This window comes from Podarcis cretensis (assembly GCF_951804945.1).
Source record: "Podarcis cretensis genome assembly, chromosome: 14".
Classification (NCBI taxonomy): domain Eukaryota; kingdom Metazoa; phylum Chordata; class Lepidosauria; order Squamata; family Lacertidae; genus Podarcis; species Podarcis cretensis.
In genome coordinates this window covers 37627681-37652890 of record NC_137183.1, presented here as the reverse complement: position 1 = coordinate 37652890, position 25210 = coordinate 37627681, and the positions used below count along the sequence as shown (strand labels likewise).

The 25210-nt window shown below is 45.8% G+C and overlaps 1 protein-coding gene across 8 annotated transcripts in view; it reads right to left on the bottom strand.

The window, feature by feature from the left end:
- RAB11FIP3 (RAB11 family interacting protein 3) overlaps positions 1–25210 on the bottom strand; it is an 89675-nt gene that overhangs the window by 18891 nt on the left and 45574 nt on the right. For all 8 annotated transcript variants that reach the window (XM_079952367.1, XM_079952360.1, XM_079952361.1 and 5 more), the window contains 2 exons: positions 13172–13359; positions 5902–6078 (listed from right to left, as the gene is read on the bottom strand). In XM_079952367.1, the coding sequence (XP_079808493.1) occupies positions 5902–6078; positions 13172–13359 (365 nt within the window). The remainder of the gene's footprint in view (positions 1–5901; positions 6079–13171; positions 13360–25210) is intronic.

Below are 25210 nucleotides of genomic sequence, written 5' to 3'. Positions count from 1 at the left end.
GAGAAGAAGACGGATGCTCTCGAGTAGCCAATTTTGGAGGCAGGTGGTGTTTTGTAAAAGAAAGGCGTGGGCTAGTTAATGCCATTTCAAGGAGATAATGATTTGCTGCCTCTTTCCAACAAACTGCCACTTCACCCCACAAATCACTCGAAGACTTGCTGAGAGTCTTAGAAGACCACTTCATGATTTTTCTGCCTGTCACAGAAATTGTAATGCACTGTGCATGATTTTTAATTGTATTATTACTGCTTCTTTTATTTCTTTTAATTTGAATCCAGCACACAAACAAAGACCCTACAGGACAAACTGCAGCATTCCCTAACATATGGTTGGATCCACATTTTCCTTCTTATGGATTTTAACAACTTTCAGTCTCTCCCCACTTCAGTGCTTGTGCATGGACTTTACATCTGAACTGTGCCTTTGGGTTGAGGAAAAGGGTGTGCGTGTGCTCAGTTGGTATTTTTTTCCAATTAAAAAAGCATCAAGAAAAATACCATTACAAATCGATATGGATATTTAATGTGGTGTATGTGCCTTTTCGCATCTTCAACCACAAATCCATAGACAACACGCCATGAGCCATCTAAATGAAGCTTGCAGGCCACTGGTGGTCTGTGAACTTCAGTTTGGGAATACCTGCAATAGAGTGTCCCAACTGATGCTCATCTGTCTTGCTAGAAGCTTTTGCAAAGGTCATTATCAGGAGAGCCAGATCCCATCCACACTATATAGGATACTGGATGGGAGCGTCAGACCCAGGAGCCAAATATAGCTCTCCAGGCTATTCTGTGTGACCCTTGGAACTCTCCCCAAGCCAACGTAGTTGCACGTGATCTGTGCCAACATTTACACATGTAGTGATCTGTGGCAGCCATTTTTCATACTGTGACAGCTAAAAAAAATTTGCAGTAAGGATTTAAAATATGTTTGAGAGAGGCAGGTGGTTATACCTCCCCCTCCACTGAAATAAACTTCTGGAAGCCACAAGATTTAAATCGGAGATAAGGTTAATAGTGAAAACCACAAAGGAGAGGTTTAATTTAAATACACACACACACACACACAAACACAAACATAGACACACAGAGGTGTGAGCTGGTAGAAACAAGGTTAAATTTACAAACACCTGGAAAGACAGTAAATGACTTGGCTCAGTTCCTACTGTTTTGCTGAGCAACTTACATCTCAAGAGGAGGCCGCAAGCATCTATTCAGATGAAAAGAAGCAACAAGCCAAGCAGCATCAGTCCCGGGGTTTGGAGGGCCCTGGGGAAAGACCTCCTCTTTGTGCCCCCTCAGTGAATGTGCATCCTTTACTGCAGCTGGTCCAGGGGGCTCTTGTCAGAGGGACCCCTGCAGGAATATGTGGGTCTGTGGCAGATGCCCGAACATGCTGCCCTATGGTGCCAGAACTGAAGCCATTGCAAACTACAGGAGCTTCACACTTCTTGGTGTGCAGTCAAAAAGCTTTGGCACTGTATGCATAACAGCATTCTTATACCAAGCTACTGATTTCAGATGAAGTTGTTCTAAAATGTGCAACAAACTCCCACAATTGATCCCCTTCCTACCCCCAAAGAAGTCATTCACTTTTTAAAAAAAATAATAATTTTTGAACACTGCGGCCTAGCAGGAGCTGAAGCTTGCAAGGCGGAGGAAAAAAGCACAATGAAGAATCAAACCTAGAGAAGAACAAGCTCTGGTGCTAACTGATACAACACTTTCCATTTCGCTCCACATGATTTGGAATACAATGCTCCTTCCTTTGAGAGCAGGAAAAGCTTGCAACTTGTTAATTGCAGAAACACCCTGCTTTGGAAATCTGGATTTGAGAACCACCTCTTCACAAGTTGCAAAGCAAAATGTTCCTCTCTGTGTAAATGCTACAGAAGAAGAGTTTGGATTTGATATCCCGCTTTATCACTACCCGAAGGAGTCTCAAAGCGGCCAACATTCTCCTTTCCCTTCCTCCCCCACAACAAACACTCTGTGAGGTGAGTGGGGCTGAGAGACTTCAAAGAAGTGTGACTGGCCCAAGGTCACCCAGCAGCTGCATGTGGAGGAGCGGAGACGCAAACCTGGTTCCCCAGATTACGAGTCTACTGCTCTTAACCACTACACCACCCAAAGCTGTTGCTTTTGCTTAAGTAAGGGCAGCACTGTGGGGAAGACTGGGAGAAGAGAGCAAAACCAAACTGCAAATAGAAGAAGCACTCTGTTCAGCATAGAAAGATGTTCAAGTCATTCTCAAGTTACACCGCCATTGTGTTGCAGCATGGAGGGTGGCTGTTCCGGAGTCCAACTCTCCATTCCATCTCTCCCCCATCCTACAATAAACAAGCATTCTGTGGTTGCTGAGCCACCCCTCCTGTTTTTCCTGATTTTTTTTGTATTTCCACTTGCGATTTAAATGAAGGTTTTTTTAAAAAAACACACACAAATTGCTGCAGAAATGAAGAGAACTGAATTCAAGGTTGGAAAAAATGAGAAGCAGAGAGAAGTCAACTGACAGATCCATCCATCCTTAAGTATAACAACCTCAGGAGTGCAGAGAGTAGAGGACATATTTGTATGCAGTAGACTTGCTTGCTGGGACAAGATGGCAGCTTCTGAGCTAGGAGAGGAGTAAGATGCATCTTCCTGTTCACATCCCCATAGGAAATCCCTGCTCCTGCTGGACCACTGACAACAGGAAGCCCTTCAGCCCATTTGTGCAACTCTCCCTATTTTCTTCTGCTCACTCAGCAGGACTAGCCAGCGCCAAGCATCCTGTCAACAACCACACAAGCCGTTAGCAGCCGGTAGCCAGAGTCCAGCTCAGCATCTTTCAGGGGCATCCTGTTTGGCAACACAGCCCCAGGTTGCATCTGCAAGCTAGAGACTAGGAGAGACGCTTGCTTGAAATCCAGGAGAGCTGCTGCCAGCCGGTGGTCTGATAAGGCAGCTTCCTCTGTTCCTATGACAAACTGGCTCCTCCTGCTTGCCTCGTTTCCCAGCAGGTTGATTTGGCACCAAGGTATGGTCAATCTGCACATGGCCTTACTTAGATCCCATCAAAGCGCTCACTTCCTTGCATGGAGGGAAGATGTGTTTGCACTAAGCTGCTGGGTGATTTGCTAGCACACCTGGCAACCTGGACCCATTGCATGCCAAGGGCACAGGCCATGATGACCTGTGTGCCGCAGGCACAATGTAATCCAGGTAGAGATATGGGAGAAATGCCCTAAAATGAAGGCATCTTTATGGACTGCATGGGAAAGGCAGGAGAAAGGTGGTTTATTATGCTCAGAAGGCATCAGAGAAGGTATGTGACACCCATCATCTTCCATAGCTATTTCGTGCAGACGAAGAAAGTATCGCTCTCTCACACAAATCATTTTCTCCCTGCTGCTTAGGACACATTTATATGGATCTGTAGAGGTGAGAGAAGCAGGATTTGTGGTGCACAGGGCTTTTTGTCACAGCTCAGTGGTAGAGCATCTGCTTTCCATGCATAAGGTCAGGCTGGGAAGGACCCTTCTCTGAAACTCTGGAAATCTGCAGCGAGTCAGTGTAGACAATACCAAGCAAGATGGATGAATGGTCTGACTCAGTGCAACGCACCTTCCTATGTTTGCAGAAGGAGAGCACCTCTGCTTTTCGTGTGGATGCTGTCAGCTTAAAACTCCAGGTAGAATGGGGCAAGAGTTCTCTCTGAAATCTTGCAGAGCCAGTAAGTACAGACAAGATTGAGCCAGATGGACCAATGATCTAACTTGGGATGGTGCAGCTTGCTATGTAGCACAGTCACTTTCTTCCTGCTGCCTGTGTGTTGTTGGCTCACAGCTATTCCCCTGCACATTCAGCACACAGAGGGGAGAAAACTGTGGCAAGGTGTGCCCTGACGGCTTCAGAGTATCAGGCTGGTAAACAAGCCAACTCGATACCAGCAAAAACCTGTTTGGTGGAAGTACCCAATAGCCAAGCTAACCCCAGCTGGGTGGGGAGTGCTGAGAATGTGGAGACAGCGCGACCAGGCAGTGCTGGGAACGTGCTGAAACAACCAGACCATCCCATCCGCCACTTGACCCACGTTTGATATGCTAGTGTGCCGCTGCTGAAAGTACGCCCAAGTGCTTGTGGAGCAGTGATCAGAATGTGTGTGCAGGAGCAAATTTTTTTTATTAGTCTTCAATTACAGTCTAATAATAGCCCCCTTATAACAATACCAATTTATAATACAATTATTAATACCAATTGTTCAAATATCGAATTATATAATTTAGATGAAGTAGGCCCCTGCATGCTGGATTTGATGGATTGATTATTTGCATTATTTCTGCGTTCCAAAATCTTATTAATTTCAATTACATTCCGGTCATAATAATAATCCCTTATACAACAGCTGCAGTATTAATAACTTCTATTCGTGTTGACACATTAAATCATTTATAAAACTACAAGTGAGGAACTCAAGCTTTATTCTTGTTCTTCCTGTGTGTGGCAATTATTCTGTCCATGGTGTTTCTTCCTGTCCTCGTAAGATGTTATGTCTTTCTTTTCCCCAGTTGTTGTTGTTATCCATCATGCCTTGGACGGAGCTGATATCCCATTGTTCCAGAAATTTCTCCCTCAACCTGTCCTGTGCTTCACTGTTTTGTAACTTTAACAACAGCTGCAAAAGTCACTCTGTCCCAATAAATAACCTGTTGTCACCATTTTCCCCCTCAGCCTGGGAAGAAGAGTGATCTGTCAAGCTGTAGATGACTCAATAAAAACCTTATCAGTTCCTTGGCAGTTCACAGACTCCATTCATCCTTCCTTCCAACTGAAGATATATGAGCAATTATACTTCCAATTAAATTAAATTCCAAGTCCTCTTAGCGTTATTCAGTTCACTTTAAACAATAAAGAATGGGGAAGAATCAGCTCTAAGTTTCCATCATAAACCTTTTTGCAAAATAGAGCTTTCCTCCCTTTTTGCTTTTTTTACACCCACAGTTTCGTTTGATGTTATATTCCGTATTTATAATCCAATTTCTTCCATCCTTGCTTGTACAAATATAATTTGAACTAATGTTCAGAGGAGGGTTGCCGAATCATAAATGTGGAGAAGAAAACTTTAAATAAAGAAACTGTAGGCTCCCCCCCCCCGTCTTTTGCACCGAATGAAGTCTTATCTCAAATTCAAACTTTAAAGTCCTTGCAATTGGGTTGGCTCTGGAATTTGTGATCTCATCTCTTCTAGCATGTGCCTGTACTTCAGTTCAATTAAACTCTAACAGGAGAACCTCTGCTTCTTAATGGCAGCGTTGGAGGGTTTTCGACAGGCAAAGTGCTTTCCTTGCCAGAGCGAGAGCCAGATACCGAGATGAACTGCGAGTAAAGCCCATTCCCCCTGTCCCGGGGGGGGGGGGGATTTGCAAGGATAATTACACTTAATCATCCTTGTTTTTCCTTCACCAACGATCTCCTGCTGTCATGGGGCCTGCCTCCATTAAAGCAGAGCAGAACTGGAAGCCGTGTGCTGGAGCAATCTCATGACTGTTCACCAATACTGCTAACTGCACAGTTCTAATAGATTTCCCTCCGGCCAATGTTTACTGCAGCCTTTGCCAACCTGTGCCCTCCAGATGTTGCTGGACTACAACTCCCATCAGCTTCAACTTGCGTAGCATGCTGGCTAGGGTTGATAGGAGTTGTAGTCCAACTTTATTGAGGGCACCATATTGGGAAAGGTTGGTTTAGCGGCTGGCTCAAAGACATATAACCAGAGTTATCTGCAACAGTTATTTTCGACACCGCAACCAGTGGTGGTGCTGCTGAAGATAGGCTATGGAAGAAGCTTAGAGACAGGCACCAGCCAGTTGAGAAACGCTCAAAATGCAGCAACATGAGACACAGGTTCTGGCCATCTTACCTGGGAGAGAGGAAGGATGAACTGCTGAAGCCACTTTCTCCGTTGCACAAGCTGTCTGAGAAGAGATCCACCTCATTCCCTTCCCCGTAGTCCTCAAAGTGCTCCTCCCCGCTAATTACGGTGACGATGGAGTGATTGTTAATGTCCGAGGTCAAAGGAAGGTCATGAGGGTGAGATCTGTTGGTGGAAAGGGAAGTCAGTATCTCAAGAGAAGGAATCAAGGAGTTCACCACACCCACCACTTCCAACAAATGACGGCCACACCCCTGCAGAGAGCGGCATTGATGGAGTCATGCTCAAAACTGCTGCCTGCATTTTTTTGCTGCCAAAGGACCGCAATATTATTATTTATGACATTTATCAGTCATTATGTAATCATTTATGTATTATTACATTTATCATGTGGCTTCACAACAATGGCATTCAGGATCCAAGCCTGAGGCTCCCTATTCTTGACCTGTATCATCTACAAATTGGCTTCCCATTATTTAAAGCCACCAAAGTCTGCACATGGCCATCACCATCACTTCCTGCAGCAGTGAATCCCACAGTTACACCCGATGACATAGAAATCCTTACATTTTTCTATCCCTAATCCCTTGGCAAGGGACGTGGGTGGCGCTGTGGTTTACCACAGAGCTTAGGACTTGCCGATCAGAAGGTCAGCGGTTCGAATCCCCGTGACGGAGTGAGCTCCCGTTGCTCGGTCCCTGCTCCTGCCAACCTAGCAGTTGGAAAGCACATCAAAGTGCAAGTAGATAAATAGGTACCACTCCCGCGGGAAGGTAAACGGCGTTTCCGCGTGCTGCTCTGGTTTGCCAGAAGCGGCTTAATCATGCTGGCAACATGACCCGGAAGCTGTATGCCGGCTCCCTCGGCCAGTAAAGCAAGATGAGTGCCGCAACCCCAGAGTCGGCCACGACTGAACCTAATTGTCAGGGGTCCCTTTACCTTTACATTACTATATATTTTGGAAAGTTGTTAGTTCATTCATTCACTACGCATTTCAGCACCTCTTAAGATATCATAATCAAATTTTGCATGATGATCCCCGAGATCAAAGAACAGGTTTCTGTCAGTGTATGGATACGGTTGCACATCATTTTGAACCAAGGCAGCAGACTGAACTGATCAAAGCAACGGTGTTGATGTTATGCTTTCTTAGCAATGCCTGAGCAATGCCACTTACGGGGTCTGCTAGTAGATAAATATTTTGGGCTGACTTGGTTAACAGGAGCAGCGGTGATTGCTGCAAGCTAAAAGGGAGCTTTTATGAACTTGGTGCCTTCAAGCTGCATTGGACTCATAGTCCCATCAGCCTCAGCCAGCAGAGTGCAAAATGCAGGGAGAGCCAGGGGCCTGCATGGCAGTCTTCTGCAGATGGCAGAATGGCATCTGGCTGGCTATTATGGGAACAATGCTGGATTCAATGGACCTTTGGCCTGATGCAGCAGGACTCTTACATTGGATGCAATCCTCCCCTCTTCCTTGTTTTAGTTTGGCGACCAAACCAATCACTGCTCTGCCTTGGAGTACACCACTCAAGCTGTGCATTCACACAAGGCCAAGGCATGCGACACATGGCAGTGCTTACATGCATACACCCAAGGCTGCAAATCTGCGCAGACCCAGCGTTGCAGAAGGTGCTGTGAATGCCCAAGCACAACGCAAATATAGCTGGGCCAAGCAAAACTTATGTCCTTTGTAGAAAGTGCATACAATAAGGCAGTGGCTGTATGGCAGGCAACCAATCTAAGAGGCGGCTGAATCAACGGTAAAATATTTTCAGCTGCACAGCCAACCCACATATTAAAGTGTTGCGGCATTTAGGACTGCATAATCCTATTAAGGGCCCAGGAACACGCTTTTAAGCAGTGTAACTTGTCAAAGGCACAGACGCCAGGCTTATTTCACAGATACCAGCATTCCGTAACAAAAAGAACGCCATCGTACATGGGTGCACAGCCTAGCAGACAGAGTCACAGATGCGAGTCCTCGTTTGCCATTTTAACCTAGCTGAGTCATCACTGGGCAGGTCTTGGGACGTGGTCCTGCAGCCTCACTTCCCTGACTGGAAAGTGGGCCTAAGGGCCACCCACTTTGCAAGGTAAATGAGGTTGAATCTTTAGGTGAGCTGCAGATCTTTCAGGGCTGAAGAACTTTAAAGGCTTGGAAAGGCTCTTCAAATATAATTTCTAAATCAGAGTAAGAAGTGGCTTAAAAAAAAAGGACCAAACCCCTGCACCTCTGTGTGGATGAGAATTCGTGACACTGGTCCTTCCTTAATTCAAAAACAGGAAACCCAGAGTTATCAGCAATTCTAGGGATGCAAAAGTGTGTGTGCTTTTTGTGTTAACAGACGGAACAGTCGTGCTATCATCCAGGAAACAGGAGGAGGAGTGAGGCTGTGTTCCTCGTTGCTGATGAAAAATTCCCAAAAGCAAAGGCAATACAGAGATTCAGCTTGAAGTACTCCAAAACAAAGTACACATGATGAAAAAGCTACAAGCATTGCCCAAGGATAATATACAATTATGTTACTTTTGGGATTTGCTCCATTGTGTGTATCTGTGGGGTCTGTGTGTGTAATTGCATGCTAGTGTTATGAAAAGATTACAAAAATCTGGGAAGCAATCTTCAAAAAAAAAGGAAAATCAGTAAAATCGGTCATCTAAACTGGGCTCACAGCTTGGGTTTAGTTTTGATATTTGAGGAAGAGAGTAAAAATAAAGACACTACACAAGGAACTAGTGACCTCTCCTCTGGCAGCAGTGGTACCACTCTGTTGGTGGTGTCACTTCCAGTTGCTGCTCAGCTGGTGTTCACCTGTGACAGGGCCCTTTCAGCGGTGGTTCCCCATCTGTGGAGTGCCCTCCCTCATTACTGACTTTCAGAAGAATTTTTGAAACATTCCTGTTTAGCCAGGCATTTTTGATGGCTCAAAAATACTGGCCATGGTAAGTAAGCTTCTGGAAAAGGAGAGGAATGTGTCCGTATTTTGGTAAAGATCCCTAACGCACTAAAAACAAGGGAAGTGCATGAGCAGAAGGCGGCAAGATGGGAGTCAAATCTCTGGACATCAACAAGGAGAAGATCTTCTGACCACCAGCAAAACAGAAATAAGGAAGAGGGGATCAAGACCCTAGTGCAGGAAGGAAATACTGGAGGAAAGTAGATATTAAAATCTAGTAAGCCCCAGTGAGGGAGGGAGGGAGGGAGGGAGAGGAAGAGTGAGAGAGAAGTGGTCAAGCCAATCTTATGGGAGGCAAATCCCTGTCAAGATCAAGGCAAGGCCAATTATGCAAAAGGCCCAATTTCTGCTTCTCTTCATATGTCGTGTCAGTCAAACAGCTCAAATATTCAGGGAACACATTCTAGGAGAGTTCAAATTTGGAGCATATATATTTACTATATCCAATGTCATATTTCAGATCCTTGTCATTAAATAAGGAAATGCCCATCTGGATGAACTATAGTTTGTAACACAGAAAGGGGAGCAGGTATAGTCATACTCTAGGAATGCCCACTAGCATATTAGAAATAAATGGCACAGAGTGTCCATCAAGTTTTGGGTTGTTGTTGTTGTTGTTTTTCAAAAAAAATTAGTTTGTCCACACTAAAAAGCGTGGGGGGGGGCACATTCCAAGGCAGCTCTAAAGAATTAAGACACACTATTATAAAAAATTGTCTATTATTATTGTATGCTGCTTCACTGACAATTGCCCTGGGCTCTCACGAGAAGCCATCATAATAATCATTCCTGCCATTTTGACTGAGAGCAACATTCCCATAGATCAATTAGGCTCATGTGGATGGCAGCAAAAATAAGTGTGGGCTGGAAAATGGAAATGTCAACCAATTTCAGCTGAATGGGAATGGTTATTAAAATGTCTGGAGCTGGCAGAAATGGATAAACTGTGCCGCTCCATCCAAGGGAGAGAAGGCAGACTATGGAAAAGCCATCTGGTCGGGAGATGGACTTGCTTTGTTAAGCACTGGAATGCAAAATATGGAAATGAAAGGCTTGAAAGGAATCTGTTCCTGTAATGATTGAGGATGGCAATAATAATAATAAACGAAAAATCACCACCCATTCTTTTTCCTTCTAGTCCTCATACCACTGGCTTCTTGCAGCAAATGGAGGGTGTCCAGGCTCATTGTATGTATGTATGTATGTATGTATGTATGTATGTATGTGTCAGGGATCAAAAAAACCCTCCTCCTAGGACATACCATTCCTGGCTGAGCAATACAATGCCTACCCAGGAGCATATGATGCTGCCCCCACCCCTTGCACTCAAGTTTTAGCTTCTTTTCCACCCTAGCACATCTATTAATCCCGCACATAACTCTTTATAAGACTTGCAGGAATGGCATTTTCCACCTTGCTTTGTAAGAAGCAATGGTGATGTTAATTTGCTGGCCGCTTGACCTTGCGTCTCCAGTGCTTGTAAAGAAGCCACTCGAAAGCTACACACACAGAACTGCCACTATCCTGGTCAAACACAACAACTCCACTTTTAAAAAGACAAATATCCCACCCACCCACCTCCAAAGAAAGGCATTTGTACCTACAGGCAGGAGAGTCCAATGCACTGAGCCATACTCCCAGGAGGCCGGGCAAGGCGAACGCAAGCTGGCATGCTTGCTAATTCTCTCCAGGAAAAAAAAAAGGCCCTTGGTGGCCTCGCAGCTCAGAAGCTGATTACGGACTGAGGGTTAGCAACCACTGAGCCCAGCTCATTTCAGCAAAGAAAGCGGCAGGAGGCTAATCCCAGTTCCCCCTCTTAATCTGCAGGGCCTCCAGCAGCAAAAACACTCTTTCAGCCCCGGATCACAATCAGAACCTTCTCCAGCTCCTTGCGGGCATATGGGAAGTCCTCCTTCAGGTGCTCCAAGTAGAAAGTGAACAGGGTTTTTTGGGGGGTGGGGAAAAGTTGCCTAACCCTAAACTAGTGCAAAGGCGCAGCTTAAGTCCCAAGTCAACTTAAAAAACAAGAACACCCTGATACCCAAAATGGAAAACCTGAAGAGTCTTCCCTTCTCATGGATACATATGGTGGCTTATGCCCAACAGGGAACTAGTCGGACAGGGCTATAGTTAAGTTAGCTTCAGTCAGCTCCTGCCAGAGAACCTGGAGAACTACTGCCAGCCAAAACGCCAGCCAGGGCTTGTAGCTTGGTGGTAGAGTGCAGGCTTTGTAGGAAATCATCGGTACAATTCCTGACAGCGTAGACATTCCGGGCCCAAGAAGGCCAGTGGTCTGACTTCACCAAGAATTTTCTCCCCTGTGCAAGCCTTATCAGGACGAATGATTGCTATGATCAGGTCGGATCACACTCTGGACACTTTTGAGAGAAGGTGGCAGGTGGATATATGAATGCACTTTTTTCTTTCATTGAACAGGTCAAGTTTTAAAAGGGGGGGGGGGTACCAGCATGACTGCCTTTTCAAAAAGACACAAAATATCCCCAACCTCAGGGGTGGAAATTAGCATGCACTTCCCCAAAACTTCGACTTTGCTCTGCACAAGACAAACCTTGCAGGTCAAACACAGCAGGGGTGCCAACTTGAATAAAATACTGGGGGGAGGCAAGCCCCGACTCTCATAATCAATCACAGGACATGGTGCACACACACCATTTGAATGCCCATCAACTTTGGGGGGCCCTGCTTTCTTAAATATTTTACTGGGGGGCCCGAAGACCCCTTGGCCCCTAGGAGCTGGCTCTTATGCAACACAGCTAGTTGCCAGTTTGATCCCCCATTCACCTTTCTAGTCCTTTAGTCCTAACACCAATGCCTTCGTTCCACAGGAAAGAAGGGCAATTTCTTCCAGAAACCCACAGGCTGTCGTTTCCAGGCCTCATTTTTGCCTGTGCTTTAAGACCAGTGCCTGAGGCCATGCGCAGTTGGCCCGCCCTTAAAATTTATTTACTTATTACATTTATATACCACCTTTATCTTCCAAGGATCTTGGGACAATGTACATGTTTCTCTTCCTCCCCTTTTCATCCTCACAGCAACTCTGTAAGGTTGGTTAGTCTCAAAGATGGTGACTGGCCCAAGGTCACCGAATGAGCTTCATGGCTGAGTGGAGATTTGAACCCTGCTCTCCTAGGTCCTAGTTAGATTGGTGGGGACATGAGGCAAGGCCTGCTCAAGGACAGCCTCTAACAGACAGAACTTCCTCAGTTGCCACATTTAAGAAAGTGTTATAATTCACGCAACTTCTCTGTTGTGGCTCTCAAAACTGTTTTCATACTGCCTGAATTGTATCTCGACATAGTGCCTTTAAAAAATAATAATTTAAAGTGCTATTATTAGATTACTTTATTTTTATTGTTCGTTTTCCGTTTGCCACCTTGGGCAGAGCTGATCTAGAAAAGACACTTGATACAAATGTTTAAATGAAATAAATGCAAATTCCATAAACCAGGGATGAGAAGCCTATCAGCCTGCAGCCACCTGTGGGTCCATGACCAATGGCAAAAACAGACAGAATAACGAAAGTACTTCTTCACGCAGCAGATATAAATGCATGGGAACTGGTTGCCATGAAGGTGTGATGATGGCAAGTGGCTTAGATAGCTTTAGAAAGGGGATTAGACACATCCAGGGAGGATAAGGCTATTAATGGCTACCAACAAGTTACAATGGCTGTGCTGCCTCCAGAATCGGGTGTGCCCTGAATATCAGATGCTAAGAAGCAACGCCGGGAGACAAGGCTTCTGGTTAGCCACTGTGGGAAACAGATTGCTAAGCTTGATGGGCTGCTGATCAGAGCCAGCAAGGCTCCCCCCTCAGCCCAGTTCACATGACATGGTAAAACATTGTCCTGGCTCTCCGTGCCAGATGCAGAACTCACACACATCACTGTGGCTGGAAGTTTTAAAAGGTTTTCATGATCATTTAGCCAAGAATAAACATAGGTTTTAGCACTGCAGCTGGTTTGGAGCAAACCCAACCACAATCAGTGCAACGGACACAACCGCGAAGCCAAGGATAGCGGGCTGCTTCTTCCTAGCATTGGTAGAGAGAGAAGAGAAACAGGTGTGATTGGCTCTCACACAGTAAACCGTGGTTTTATGGCTTACTATGATGCATGATTGCAGCCCTTACATTTTGCGGAGGGGAGAAATGGCCACTTACCCCTTTGTTTTGTGCTTCCTAAGGCTGGTCTGCCAAGAAACTAAGCTTCCAAATCTCTGCTTTAAGTTCCCGGAGAGGCTCCTGCTGTCCCAGCCATCACCAAGATAAAGCACCTACCCGTTCTCAGGCTCCTCAATGGGGTCTGTGAACTCCGAGTGCACAGTGGAATCGATCGCGCTATCCGTTTCTACTTCATCATGCATCTCGTGATGCACCAGGGTGCTGGTGTCTTCGTCCGTGAAAGTCTCACACTCGCTATAGGTGCTCTCTGAGCCCATGTACGCACTGTCTGTCACTTCATTTGCCTGTTGCAGAGAAGAGGAGAAAAAGCAACGTAAGAACAGAGAGAGAGAGAGAGATCTCATGACAACTCCAAATCACAACTATGTTTTCTTTCAGCAGAAAGCATTTTCTGGAGGAAGGGCTCTCTCTCTCAGTGGTAGAACAACTGCTTTGTATGCAGAAGGCTCCAGGTGCAATCCCTGGCGTCTCCATGTGGGGTCGGAAGAGGCTCCCGCTGAAGCGCTGGAGAAGCGCTGCCAGTCAGTGTAGTCAATACTGAGCTAGACGGGCCAATGGTCTGACTCGGTATTGGGCAGCTTCCTATGTTCCTGGAGCGGGAACGAAAAGAGAGGGGTGGAGTACTGAATGGAGAAGGCTTGACGGAGGTGTACAATAGATGAGCTTTCCAGCTTTGGCTCATCTTCCTTTTTCTTTTTTTCCTCTATTTTTCTTTTTTCTTTTCTTTTATCTTTCCCATAGTTGCTTATGTTCTGTGTCATGTACTTTGATATTTTTTGTAGTTTTTTATAGTTTTTTCCCCTTTACTATTAAGGAATTTTCCTTTGTAATTTTGGTTGTCTATATTTATATGTACCTGTTTAAAGCAAAATAAAAGTTATAAAAATTAAAAAAGAGAGAGAAGGCCATTTTGAGAAGGAGGGTTTTAACATATCTCCTTCACTGAAGGTACACACGCACTCTTTCTGTTGTATGCTTCTTCATGAACTCTCCTATTACAATGGCCTCATCTGCACACAACACAAAGCCCAACTATGGCTTAGCATGAACGAGGAAGTGCACTGGTGCACAGGGAGAAAATTTTGGCCACTGCGCTCCTCCCCAACTACCGGGAGCAAAGCCATTGTTTGGCTTAATGCAAGTGATGGGTGGCACCTGTTGGGACTGGTAGGGTGGAAGGCAGGGAGCCCAACAGTAGGGGGAGCCAGAGGCATGGACAGGCAGAGCCAACTAGTTCTAGGTTTGTTCCCATCCTCTTCCTCCTTGCTGAGTTCTACAAGGGCAACCCTCAGACTGAGGAGGAAGGTGACAAGCAGGGCCACCCCTTGGGCTGGTTGTATGTAAGACTACAGGCAGGTGGAGGCCAGCTGAGAATCAGGCCTTCCTTTCCCTTCAATTCCTCAACTGTCTTTCTCCCAACTGACAGTTAAATCCCAACTGACAAGAACCTCCAGCCAATCAGGTTATGCCACCATCCAGACCAATCAGAATGCACTGATCCAGGCCCCACCTAACATCCTCAAAGCAATCACCTATCTCCCTCTCCTCTCAGAACTTGGTCACTAAGCACCACTGCCAACCAGGCTTGTAACATTAACAGTACAAGGCCTTGGGTTTTCAGAGTCACAGAATATTTCTTCTCCCATTTAAAACACAAACGTAAACAGACATATCTATAGCCAGCCCTACCATTTGTCTACATTCCACTATGAACAAACCACGAGGTGTGACCAAGGTTTGTTCTTGGCTTACCACACATGGTTTGTTTGGATCAAAGCAAACCACGAGGCTGGATTCAGACGTTAGAGCATTAAACTAGATAAATGAAGCAGGTAACTGAAATATTTACGATCTGTGTCCTGCCATTAGGAATGGTCCCAGGGCAGGATCCAGAAGACATGTGATGCGGCTAATCTACTCAAGCTAAGTAGATCTGATCTGGTCAGTGACTGGGAGAAACAGCCTGGGAACCCCCAAAGTAACAGTGCTTTGAGTTCCACAGCAGAAGGACAGGTGGACAGACATGTAGTAAATCTACTATATATTTTAGAAAGTTGTTTCTTCACTGCGTAGCTGGACACCTCTTAAGACATCTTATCCAAATTTTTGCACAATGGGTCCTGAGTTCAAAGCGCAGGTTTTCATCTATGTTTGGATACAACTAGATGCCCATTTTAATCAAGATCACCAACAGAACATTTCAAAACTGCACCGCTTTTATTCTTTCTTAGAATTCCTGAGCAACTTTGGGTACAACGCTCTAGTAAATAAAAACAAAAGCCTTCAGAGTGTATTGTTTTTCGAGCCATTAAGGACAGACCCTTTCAACAAGCAAGCAAGAAATCCAGGTTACACATATCCATTTGTGTTACAACACCTTTTTTTTTTTTTTTTTAATAAAGGCAGTTATTTCTGGTGAACAGACGTCAGAATAATCTCTGGGAGAATACCGCTTATTCCCTTCTACTCCAAAGAGAATGCAAAAGCAGGCAAATTACTCCTGAAGGTCATCTTGACTCTTGACTATTAAATTTGCACACCAGGGGAAAACAAATAAATACACACCCATATCAAGTTCAGAGGAGCTTTTTCAAAAACACTGCAAAGTTCTGTATCAAGAAAGGTTAGCAAAGGAGACACCATGTGCTTAGCAGCAAGATTTTGCAAGCTTTCATGTCACTTGCTTAAATGCCAAAGGCACACATGAGACAGGTAAACAGAGGATAATTCCAGAATTGTATTTCTCTCTAGATTTTCAGCATATGATCCTGAAGCCTTGAGCTGAAGTGTGAAAACTGATCACAGTCCCCTTAACACAGTAACATTAAACAATTTTTTAAAGAACTGAAACCCTCTGCCAGCTTGCTTAACCATAGCCCCCGTCCCCCCCAAAAGCCAGCTCAAAACTGACAGCTCTTGTCAATGCTCCTGGTTTTTTTAGATGTTAGTCTTATATCATAGCTTTCTTTCACAGAACTTACAGTATAGGTTCTCTCTTTTTTCCCTCATGACCACCCTGAGGGATAGGACAGATTCCAGTCTTCCTCAACCTCAGCCCTCCAGATGTTTTTGGCCTACAACTCCCATGATCCCTAGCTAGCAGGACCAGTGGTCAGGGATGATGGGAATTGTAGTCTCAAAACATCTGGAGGGCCGAGATACTAGACCCAAGTCAGAAAGCTGAGGTAGGTTTCCCCAGTTCCAGTTCAATACTCTAATCCAGGCATCCCCAACCTTCGGCCCTCCAGATGTTTTGGCCTACAACTCCCATGATCCCTAGCTAACAGGACCAGTGGTCAGGGATGATGGGAATTGTAGTCCAAAACATCTGGAGGGCCAAAGGTTGGGGGTGCCTGCTCTAATCAACACATTCATCTGTTTGCAATCCCACACTCAAGGGCAGCCCCACAGAGGGTGGAACGCAGTAGCTCAGCTTTCATTTGACGAAGGCATGGGTGACTGTTTCTTGGTCCCCTCCATTGAGCAGAAAAGGGGAACTAAGTGGCTGAGGTTGGTGGGAGTTGTAGTCCAAATATCTGGAGGGCACCAGGTTGGCAAAAGCTGGTTTAAAGTCGCAGGTATACACCAGTGTTTGTGTGCATTGCGCCACTGAGCGGCTTCTACTCCTCACTAGGCAAAGTAGAGAGAGTTCTAAGTTTCAGCCACTGCTTTGGAGCAACAGCAGATATAGCCTTGCCTGGTCATTTCTGTTTCCTTCCCTTCAATTAAATATTAAACCCCCAGCCAAGATGCCAGGGAGACAGGCTCACATTCCTAACCTAGATATCCATTTACCAAAAAGGAAAGCTTCCCCCCCCCCAAAAAAAACTGCTGCTGCTGCAGCAAGAGAAAAAAAAAAGTTAAACTGTCACCTTTTTGGGGGGGGGAATCCACCTCCCCGCCTGCACCTCGCCCCCATTTTACAGCCTCAGGAAGGGCAGCTGGTTTCCAGGGCAGCTGCTGAAAGACCTTTGCAGATTCCTCGGCTAAGGAAGTTTGTTTTTTGTCTTACCAGCAGGCCTGACCTCAGCACATTCTACAGATAAATCTTTTCTGTGAATTGCCCATGCAACGTTGAACAAATACTCAATATGAAAGGGAGGGGGGAGAGAAAGAAGTGGCAAACCGAGCCTTGAAAACAAAAGCACATATAAACAGTAAAAAATAAGATAAAGGCTCAGTCCAAGTCTGTACATTTTGCGTTCAAGGTAATATCAAATACAGTACTGTAGTAACTCTTGCATTCTCTGCAAAAACAACCTGCTAACTTTATAGCAGAGGTTTTTCACCCCTTCCGTCAGCCAGTCTTTTTTATTATTATTATTTCAACCTATGGTGAGAACATTAAAGAAAACTGTCCAGTTGCACCTTAGAGACCACCTAAGTTTGTTCTGGGTGTAAGCTTTCGTGTGCATGCACACTTCTTCAGATACCTGTACCTGTGCAAGTCTCTTTGTGAGGGCGATAAGAAAAGGTATCTGAAGAAGTGTGCAAGCACACGAAAGCTTACACCCAGAACAAACTTAGTTGGTCTTTAAGGTGCAACTGGACCATTTTCTTATTTTTTTATTTATTTCGACTGCGTCAGACCAACACTGCTGGCTACCTACCTGAATCTTCACCATAGGTTGCGAGGAAACAAACAACACCACACTGTAGTTACAAAAAGTTATATTCACAATCACAATGTTTTTTTTATTGCATTGTGGACAAGCTTAAGAGCAGCTATCAAGGATGCCTGCCCCAGTTACACCGCAGGTTCCATTCGATGCAATAGCTCAGGTCCGGTACCCTGGCCTGTTATGTTTGCTCACACATCCTAAAGTACTGTAGAGCCCCATCTTAGTCTTAGAGCACCTGTTCTTCATGCAGGTTCAATCTCTGGCATCTCTGGGTGGGGCTAAGAGAGATCCATGCCTGAAACCTTAAACAGCTGCAGGTCAGTATGTAGACCAAGGGTGGCTATCCTGCAAGCCACATACAGATGCTTAAACATGTGTTTGTAGCTCAGTGCTAGAGCAGCTGTTATAGATGCAAAAGGCCCCAGGTTTGATCCCCACCATCTCCAGGTAGGGCTGGGACTGTCCATGACCTGAAACCTCATGGAGCCACTGCCGGCCAGTGTTGACAATACTGAGCTAGATGAACCAGTGGTTTGGGCTCAGTATAAGGCAGCTCCCTATGTTCCCTTATTAGCCTACTCTTTCCATACACACCCCAACCTTAACAGCAGGTGGAATTGCCTTCAGGAGACATCATTACCACTAGCTCTGATAAGATCTCCATCCTCCCCTAATTGAAAAGGACCCCAGAGTCTCTGGGAAGAACAGCCAAAGGATTGGTGGTAGTAAGGGAAAGAGTGGGGGAAGCATATATAAAAAAACAACTTTCTTATGGATACTGGAAACGTCTGCACTTAACGCTTGCAGAGTAATCGAACAAAGGAGGAGATTTCATATGCACACCTTCCCGGGGTGGGGTACACCAATTAAAAAATTACAGTATTAAATGCAGCGAAAACAAAACTACAGCCAAGAGAATACGGTGGGTCCTATATAGGTAAAGAGAGAGATCAGATGTCGTAGGTAAGAGGTACACAACAAAAACAACATAATGAAGGTGGCAGATGTGAGGAGGGGATCCCTCAGCTTAGGGGAGGCCACAGAGAATGCCCTCTCCCTGGCCGCTCCCCCTCAAACCTCTGAGGACTGTAGAGCTGTAAGGTGCAAACTACTGCTGACCAAAACTTCAATAAAGAATGGGGGGAAATTATAATTTACTTGAGAGACAACTGTAAGCAGATGAAAACACTAGCAGGGTTGCAATAACACTTGTAATGTAGAAGATTCTATGAATAAACTGGAGACTCATAAATTTGGATGATGAAATAATATGCAGTTGAAAAGGTTTATACAGTATACAGGATTCATGGAGGGGAAGGTGGAAAATCTAGAGATTCAGAGCAATCTCTAAATATGGGTATGTACCATATTTTTCACCCCATAGGACGCACCGCCCTATAGGACGCACCTAGTTTTTTTTGGGGGGGGGGGGAAATAAAGAAAAAAAAATTATTTCCTGAAGCCTGAGCTTCCCCCGACCCCAGCCCCCAGAACAGCCTGCTATCCGCAAGCCTAGGGAGCCGCGCCGGTCTCCCCAGGCTTGCGGACAGCTGTGCGAAGCCTGAGCGCGCTCTTCAGCGCGCCCAAGACTTCGGAATGCAGGCAGCTCTGCGCAACCCTCCGGAGCCCGGCGCGGCTTGGCTGCACGGAGCCCGGGAGTGCAGGCAGCTCTGCGCAACCTTCCGAAGGCCGGTGCGGCTTGGCCCCGGGCTCCAGAGGGTTACATAGAGCTGCGCAGACCCCGGGAGCGCAGGCAACTCTGCGCAACCCTCCGGAGGCTGGCGCGGCTTGGCGCTGGGCTCCGGAGGGTTGCGCAGAGTTGCGCGGACCCCGGGAGCGTTGCGCAGAGCTTCCTGAAGCCTGTATTCACCCCATAGGACGCACCCACATTTCCCCTTCATTTTTGGAGGGGGAAAAGTGCGTCCTATAGGGCGAAAAATACGGTATTTTGCATTGTTATAACTCTACACCTGTAAAATCGAATAAAAATTATTTTTTAAAAAACCTTTGTTGATTGCTGAACGGAATATTTCATGCAAGCACCTTCCTCTATTTCCCAAACTCCGCAGGATCTACAGTGCGTTAATTCTGCAACCATTCGAAGAAATGATTTACATCGGTTGCTTGTGCTGACCTCCCTGCTCCCCAGCCTCCCCACAGAACCGGTTTCTCTGTTGCTCAATAGATCCAAACCCTTTTCCTTCCTGGATGAGCTCAACGATACTGGGAGAGCAAAAACCACCACAGAAGTACACCCTTCTTATAAAACATGCACACACACACATACAAAACTCACAGGTGGAGAATGCCACGTCTTAGCAGGCTCAGGGAAAACGCTGACTAGGTAAGGCTCCCTACTGATACCGAAGTGTTATGGGCGGACAGATGGACAGGCAAGTACCCCTCCCGACACAGGAACCCACCTGAGGGGCTGAGCTAGAGCATTCCAGAGAGGACCGGAATCTGGACCATGTTAGCACCTCAGATTGGCACCGCTTTCCTCTTAAAGCCGAGGGATAATCTTTTACCTGAAGGCAGGCAAAGTTCCTACTCTGAAAAGTGAAAGTCCAACTCTGGATACGCTTATTTAGTAACACACACACCTCCCGCCTTTCTGCTGGGGATGGGGAGGAGGCAAGAAGCGATCAGGAAGTACAAACTGGGCTGGTTTGAACAAACTGGCCTCAGCTCTCTCAACAGAGTTCCTTTTGTTCTTGAACTCCCCAGATAACAGCCTACAGGCTAATCTCCCCCCCTCCCCGCAGCCCACCCCCATTTCCCTGCCGGTGTTTCACTGGGAAGGCTCAATTCTTGCAACTAAATGCAGATCTCAGCCACCTTTGGACAAAGACAGCTAAGTTTTAAACTTGTGTCAAAGGAACACACCCTTTTCTAGCTCAGGAACATTTATCTCTCCCTATATGAAAAGGGGGGGGTCACCCAAAAAAACCAATTGCCAAGGGATTAAAGGTAAAGGTAAGGGGGACCCCTGACCATTAGGTCCAGTCGTGGCCGACTCTGGGGTTGCGGCGCTTATCTCGCTTTATTGACCGAGGGAGCCAGCGTTTGTCCACAGACAGCTTCTGGGTCATGTGGCCAGCAGGACTAAGCCGCTTCTGGCGAACCAGAGCAGCGCACGGAAACACCGTTTACCTTCCTGCCGGAGCGATACCTATTTATCAACTTACACTCTGACGTGCTTTTGAACTGCTAGGTTGGCAGGAGCAGGGACCGAGCAGCAGGAACTCACCTCGTCACGGGGATTCGAACCGCCGACCTTCTGATCGGCAAGTCCTAGGCTCTGTGGTTTACGCACAGCGCCACCCGCATCCCTTGCCAAGGGATTAGGGATAGAAAAATGGAAGGATTTGTATGCCATCAGGTGTTACTGTGGGATTCACTGCTGCAGGAAGTGATGGTGATGGCCATGTGCAGACTTTGGTGGCTTTAAATAACGGGAAGCCAATCTGTAGATGATACAGGTCAAGAACAGGGAACCTCAGGCTTGGGGGCTTCTCCATTTGCTCCCCACCAGGTCTCTCTCCATCCTTACTTCACACCCTCCTTGCGTATTTTTGCCTGACTTAAAAACCTCTGCTTAAAAACCTCAAAGGAAGGAGAGTCCACCACCTCTTGAGGGAGTCTGTTCCACTGTCCAACAGCTCTTACTGTCAGAAAGTTCTTCCTGGTGTTTAGTCGGAACCTCCTTTCTTGTACAGTGGTACCTCGGGTTAAGAACTTAATTCGTTCCGGAGGTCTGTTCTTAACCTGAAGCACCACTTTAGCTAATGGGGCCTCCTGCTACTGCTGCTACTGCGCTGCCGCTGCACAATTTTCTGTTCTCAACCTGAAGCAAGGTTCTTAACCCGAGGTAATATTTCTGGGTTAGCAGAGTCTGTAACCTGAAGCATCTGTAACCTGAAGCATCTGTAACCCGAGGTACCACTGTATATTGAAGCCACTAGTTTGAGTCCCATCCCCCGGAGCCGGAGAAAACAAGCTTGCTCCTTCCATGTAACAGCCCTTAAGATATTTGAATATGGCTATCGTATCTCTTCTCAATCTCCTCTTCTCCAGCCTAAACATACCCAGCTCCTTCAACCGTTCCTCATAAGGCTTGGTTTCTAGACCCTTTATCACCTTGCTTGCCCTCCTCTGCACACCTTCCAGCTTGTCAATATCCTCCTTAAATTATGGTGCCCAGAATGGAGGATAGATGGATCCCTGGGTGTGGGTGTGCAGAAACAAGCCTACTGCACAGAGGTAAAATTAGCTTCCATGGCCCCACCCACTTTTGTCTCTGGCCCCACCCACGACTTATAGGTCTATCTCCTGAAGCTAGGCATGGTTGCTAAGCCAAGCCACCATATCTAGAATCACTGTACCTCAGAGTAACAGATGCTGGGGACACAGAAGAGCTCCCAGAGCTTTCTGGTTGGCCATTACTGCCGTATGTGATGGGGTTAATCAAGGACAGCCCCACCCAGATATCTAGGGCGTAACCTTGTTGATCTAGAAGTAATTGGTGATGCTACAGTAGGTCCAAGATTTATGGGGCTGTGTGCAACTGCAGATTTCACACGTGATTCGAAAAAAGCACATGACTAATGTGCATGGTTGAGCTCTCTCTCTCGCTCCCTTTCTCCCTCCCCCCACAAAAAAAAAATGTTTTCACAGAAAGTACGTTGTGCCCCAGAGGAAGCAATGTCCAAGCTTAAGGAGATAAAGGGATTCAGTCAACTTCAGCCACCTGACATTCCTCACATCACTGAGCACACAGGAACATAGTCCTTAAGTAATCATTGGCAAAAGGCAACAAAAGACAAGTTGCGATTAGAAGGCGGCTCTCCTTCAGCCCCAGAATGAGCAGAGCTGCTCTAAATCAAGACTGACAGGCAGACGAGCCAAGACTCCATATAGCCAGTGCAGTGGCTGGACTAGTTCATGAGAGACAAAAGCACTATAGTAGATGAAAAGTGTCAAGAATGGTAGTGTCCACTATGGTAGCAGAAAGGGTCTGGTTCTGCCCAGGCATTTGAAGAAACTTTTTTTAAAAAGTGATTTTTAAACTGATAATGTGATTTATGAGTTTTGGGGCTAGAGACACAGACACACACACACGATGCAGGACTCAGAGCATCTGACGGGAGCCATAGATTGGCAAAAATCTCCTCCTGCATCTCAAGAAACCTTGTTTGTAACTGTCATGCCAAACTGTGTGAAGTCAAGCCAAAGTCCTGCCAAATTGGGGGGGGGGGGCATTATCTTCACATTAGCAGAGTTAGGACCTGCCGTGCCAAAAATCAAGCAAAGTCACATTCCGGCCAGCCACCTTGATTCAAAATGGTGCCCAGCATCCCAGCATCGACAAAGACTGCCACCTCGGGAACCTCTGTGTGCTAATATCTCAAGAGGTGTCCAAGCCCACAGTGGACAAACGGACAGATAGACAAACCACTTTCCAAAAGTATAGCAGATTATTGAAGCATATCCTCTACGGCTGGCCATGGTTTCGCTTTTATGCTGAAGAGTTCTGCATCAGATGTTCCACTGCTTTACACATCATTCAATTCGTAGGCTGTCTGAATGTGTGGCAAATTCCTTTCTGAGAGCCTGCACTTGGCACTAGTGGACAGCTGGACTTTGCTGTTTCCTTGTAGAACACTTTAATCCTGTTCCACGTACTTTAGCTGCTTCTTTTTAAATGGCTGACTTTCTAAGCATTTCCCTGCCCTGTAGAAGCTGGGGATTGAACATGGAACCCTCCTGCAGTGGCAGGTGTTCTGCCACTGTGCTATGGGTCCTCTTCATTTTAATTCAGAATCAAGATGGTCTTACTAGACCGCAGGTCTAGTAACCAGCACTATCACTGTCATTAGAATTAATTTATATACTGCTTAGCAGCCAGCGAGGCTTCTAAGCACTTTACAAGTATAAAGCATACTTGTGCACAAGCATAAACGACAGGTTGCATGAAGGGTGTTCATAGCTAATAGAACAAAAGCGAGCTTTACAGGACTCCGGTGCTTTCCACTCATTATACACAAATCCTTCACTTTCAATGATCCAATACAAGCTCTCAATAATATAATACAATACAGCCTCTTTCAGTCTCTTCCCAAGTCAGTCCAGCACAATTACGCCACTTCTCATATTTCCACCAACACTCATTTTGTCCGATCTTGGTTCAAGTTGTGTTTTTGACCACACCTCGAATGCCTGTCTTACAACTGTGTTCCACAAATAAAGGGATTTTTGTTGTTTCTGCCATTCCGTTTTTGAATGCATTTTAAGATTATCACCCACGTGTATAATATTGGTCGGTCAGCAGAGGGCAGTGTTGCCAACTCAGAGAGAGAGAGAGAGAGAGAGAGAGAGAGAGAGAGAGAGAGAGAGAAGGAAGCGGTTTGTTTATTTATTTTCATTTATTCTTTAATATGAGAAATGCATGCTCTCTTATGGTTTTGGCAACTTGCTTTGGGGGGGGGGATAACAAATGATCTACGCCTGGCTAAAAGAACAAAATATAAAGACTCTTTTGTGGCACATTGGCACTGTTTTATTGTTTGGAGATTAAATACAAAAGCATCTCCTGTAAGCATTCTGGCTGCTTTGATTATTGTGGACCTGAATTTGGATACTTTCGGAAAGACTGCACTATCAGATTGATGTTTCTGATTATTATTTTTATTTCACTTTACACTCTCCTTGTCCCATCAACAAAATGAGAAGGGGACTGATCTGTACTATAAAAAAGTTATTAATAAAAATATATTTTAAAAAAATTAAAAGGGGGTGGAGAGAATAAAAAGAAAGGGCCTCATCTCCTGTGGCAACCGCCGACTCCCAAGGAGCAATGGCCACACTAAAGTTGCATCACTGCCACTAGGCCTCACTTCAACATTGTCTTTGGGCAGAAGCAGCTTCCAGCCAAGCTCTGATCTTGTAACTGGAGAGTCTGAGAGACAGGAGAGAACCTCTGTTTGAACCTTCTCAAGTGTCATTAGGAGAAAACAAAGCCAGATGGATTTAGCTGCCAGTCACTCTGCCTGACCATGGGATGTATTTGCAGAGGCGGCAAGATCTGAGTGGGGATGAAAGGGGGGGGGGGAGTAGAGCCATATGACCTGCATGCAGTTTTTAAATGCCTAAGGGCACGACCTCAGGGAAATAAATTGGACTTGAAAAAATGTAGTTGTCACACTCCCCCGCCCCCATTTGCCGGTTACAGTGTTCTTTTGAATGGAGTGGAAAGCTCACAATTTGCAACAACCCAGTAGCCACAGGCTTCAACATCCCTGCACCCTGATCTGCCCCAGGCAAATGACTAGCATGAAACGGAGCACTCATGTCATCAAGACAGGCCAACAGACATATATTTCAATCCTCCTGCAAAGCTTTCTTAATGCATAACCAAAGGAAGAGGTGGGGGAAATTCATGTTGGAGACAAGGCCTGACACTGGATAAGGTGAGGCAAGCTTGCATAAAGATTTGTACTTCCCCAGTTATGCC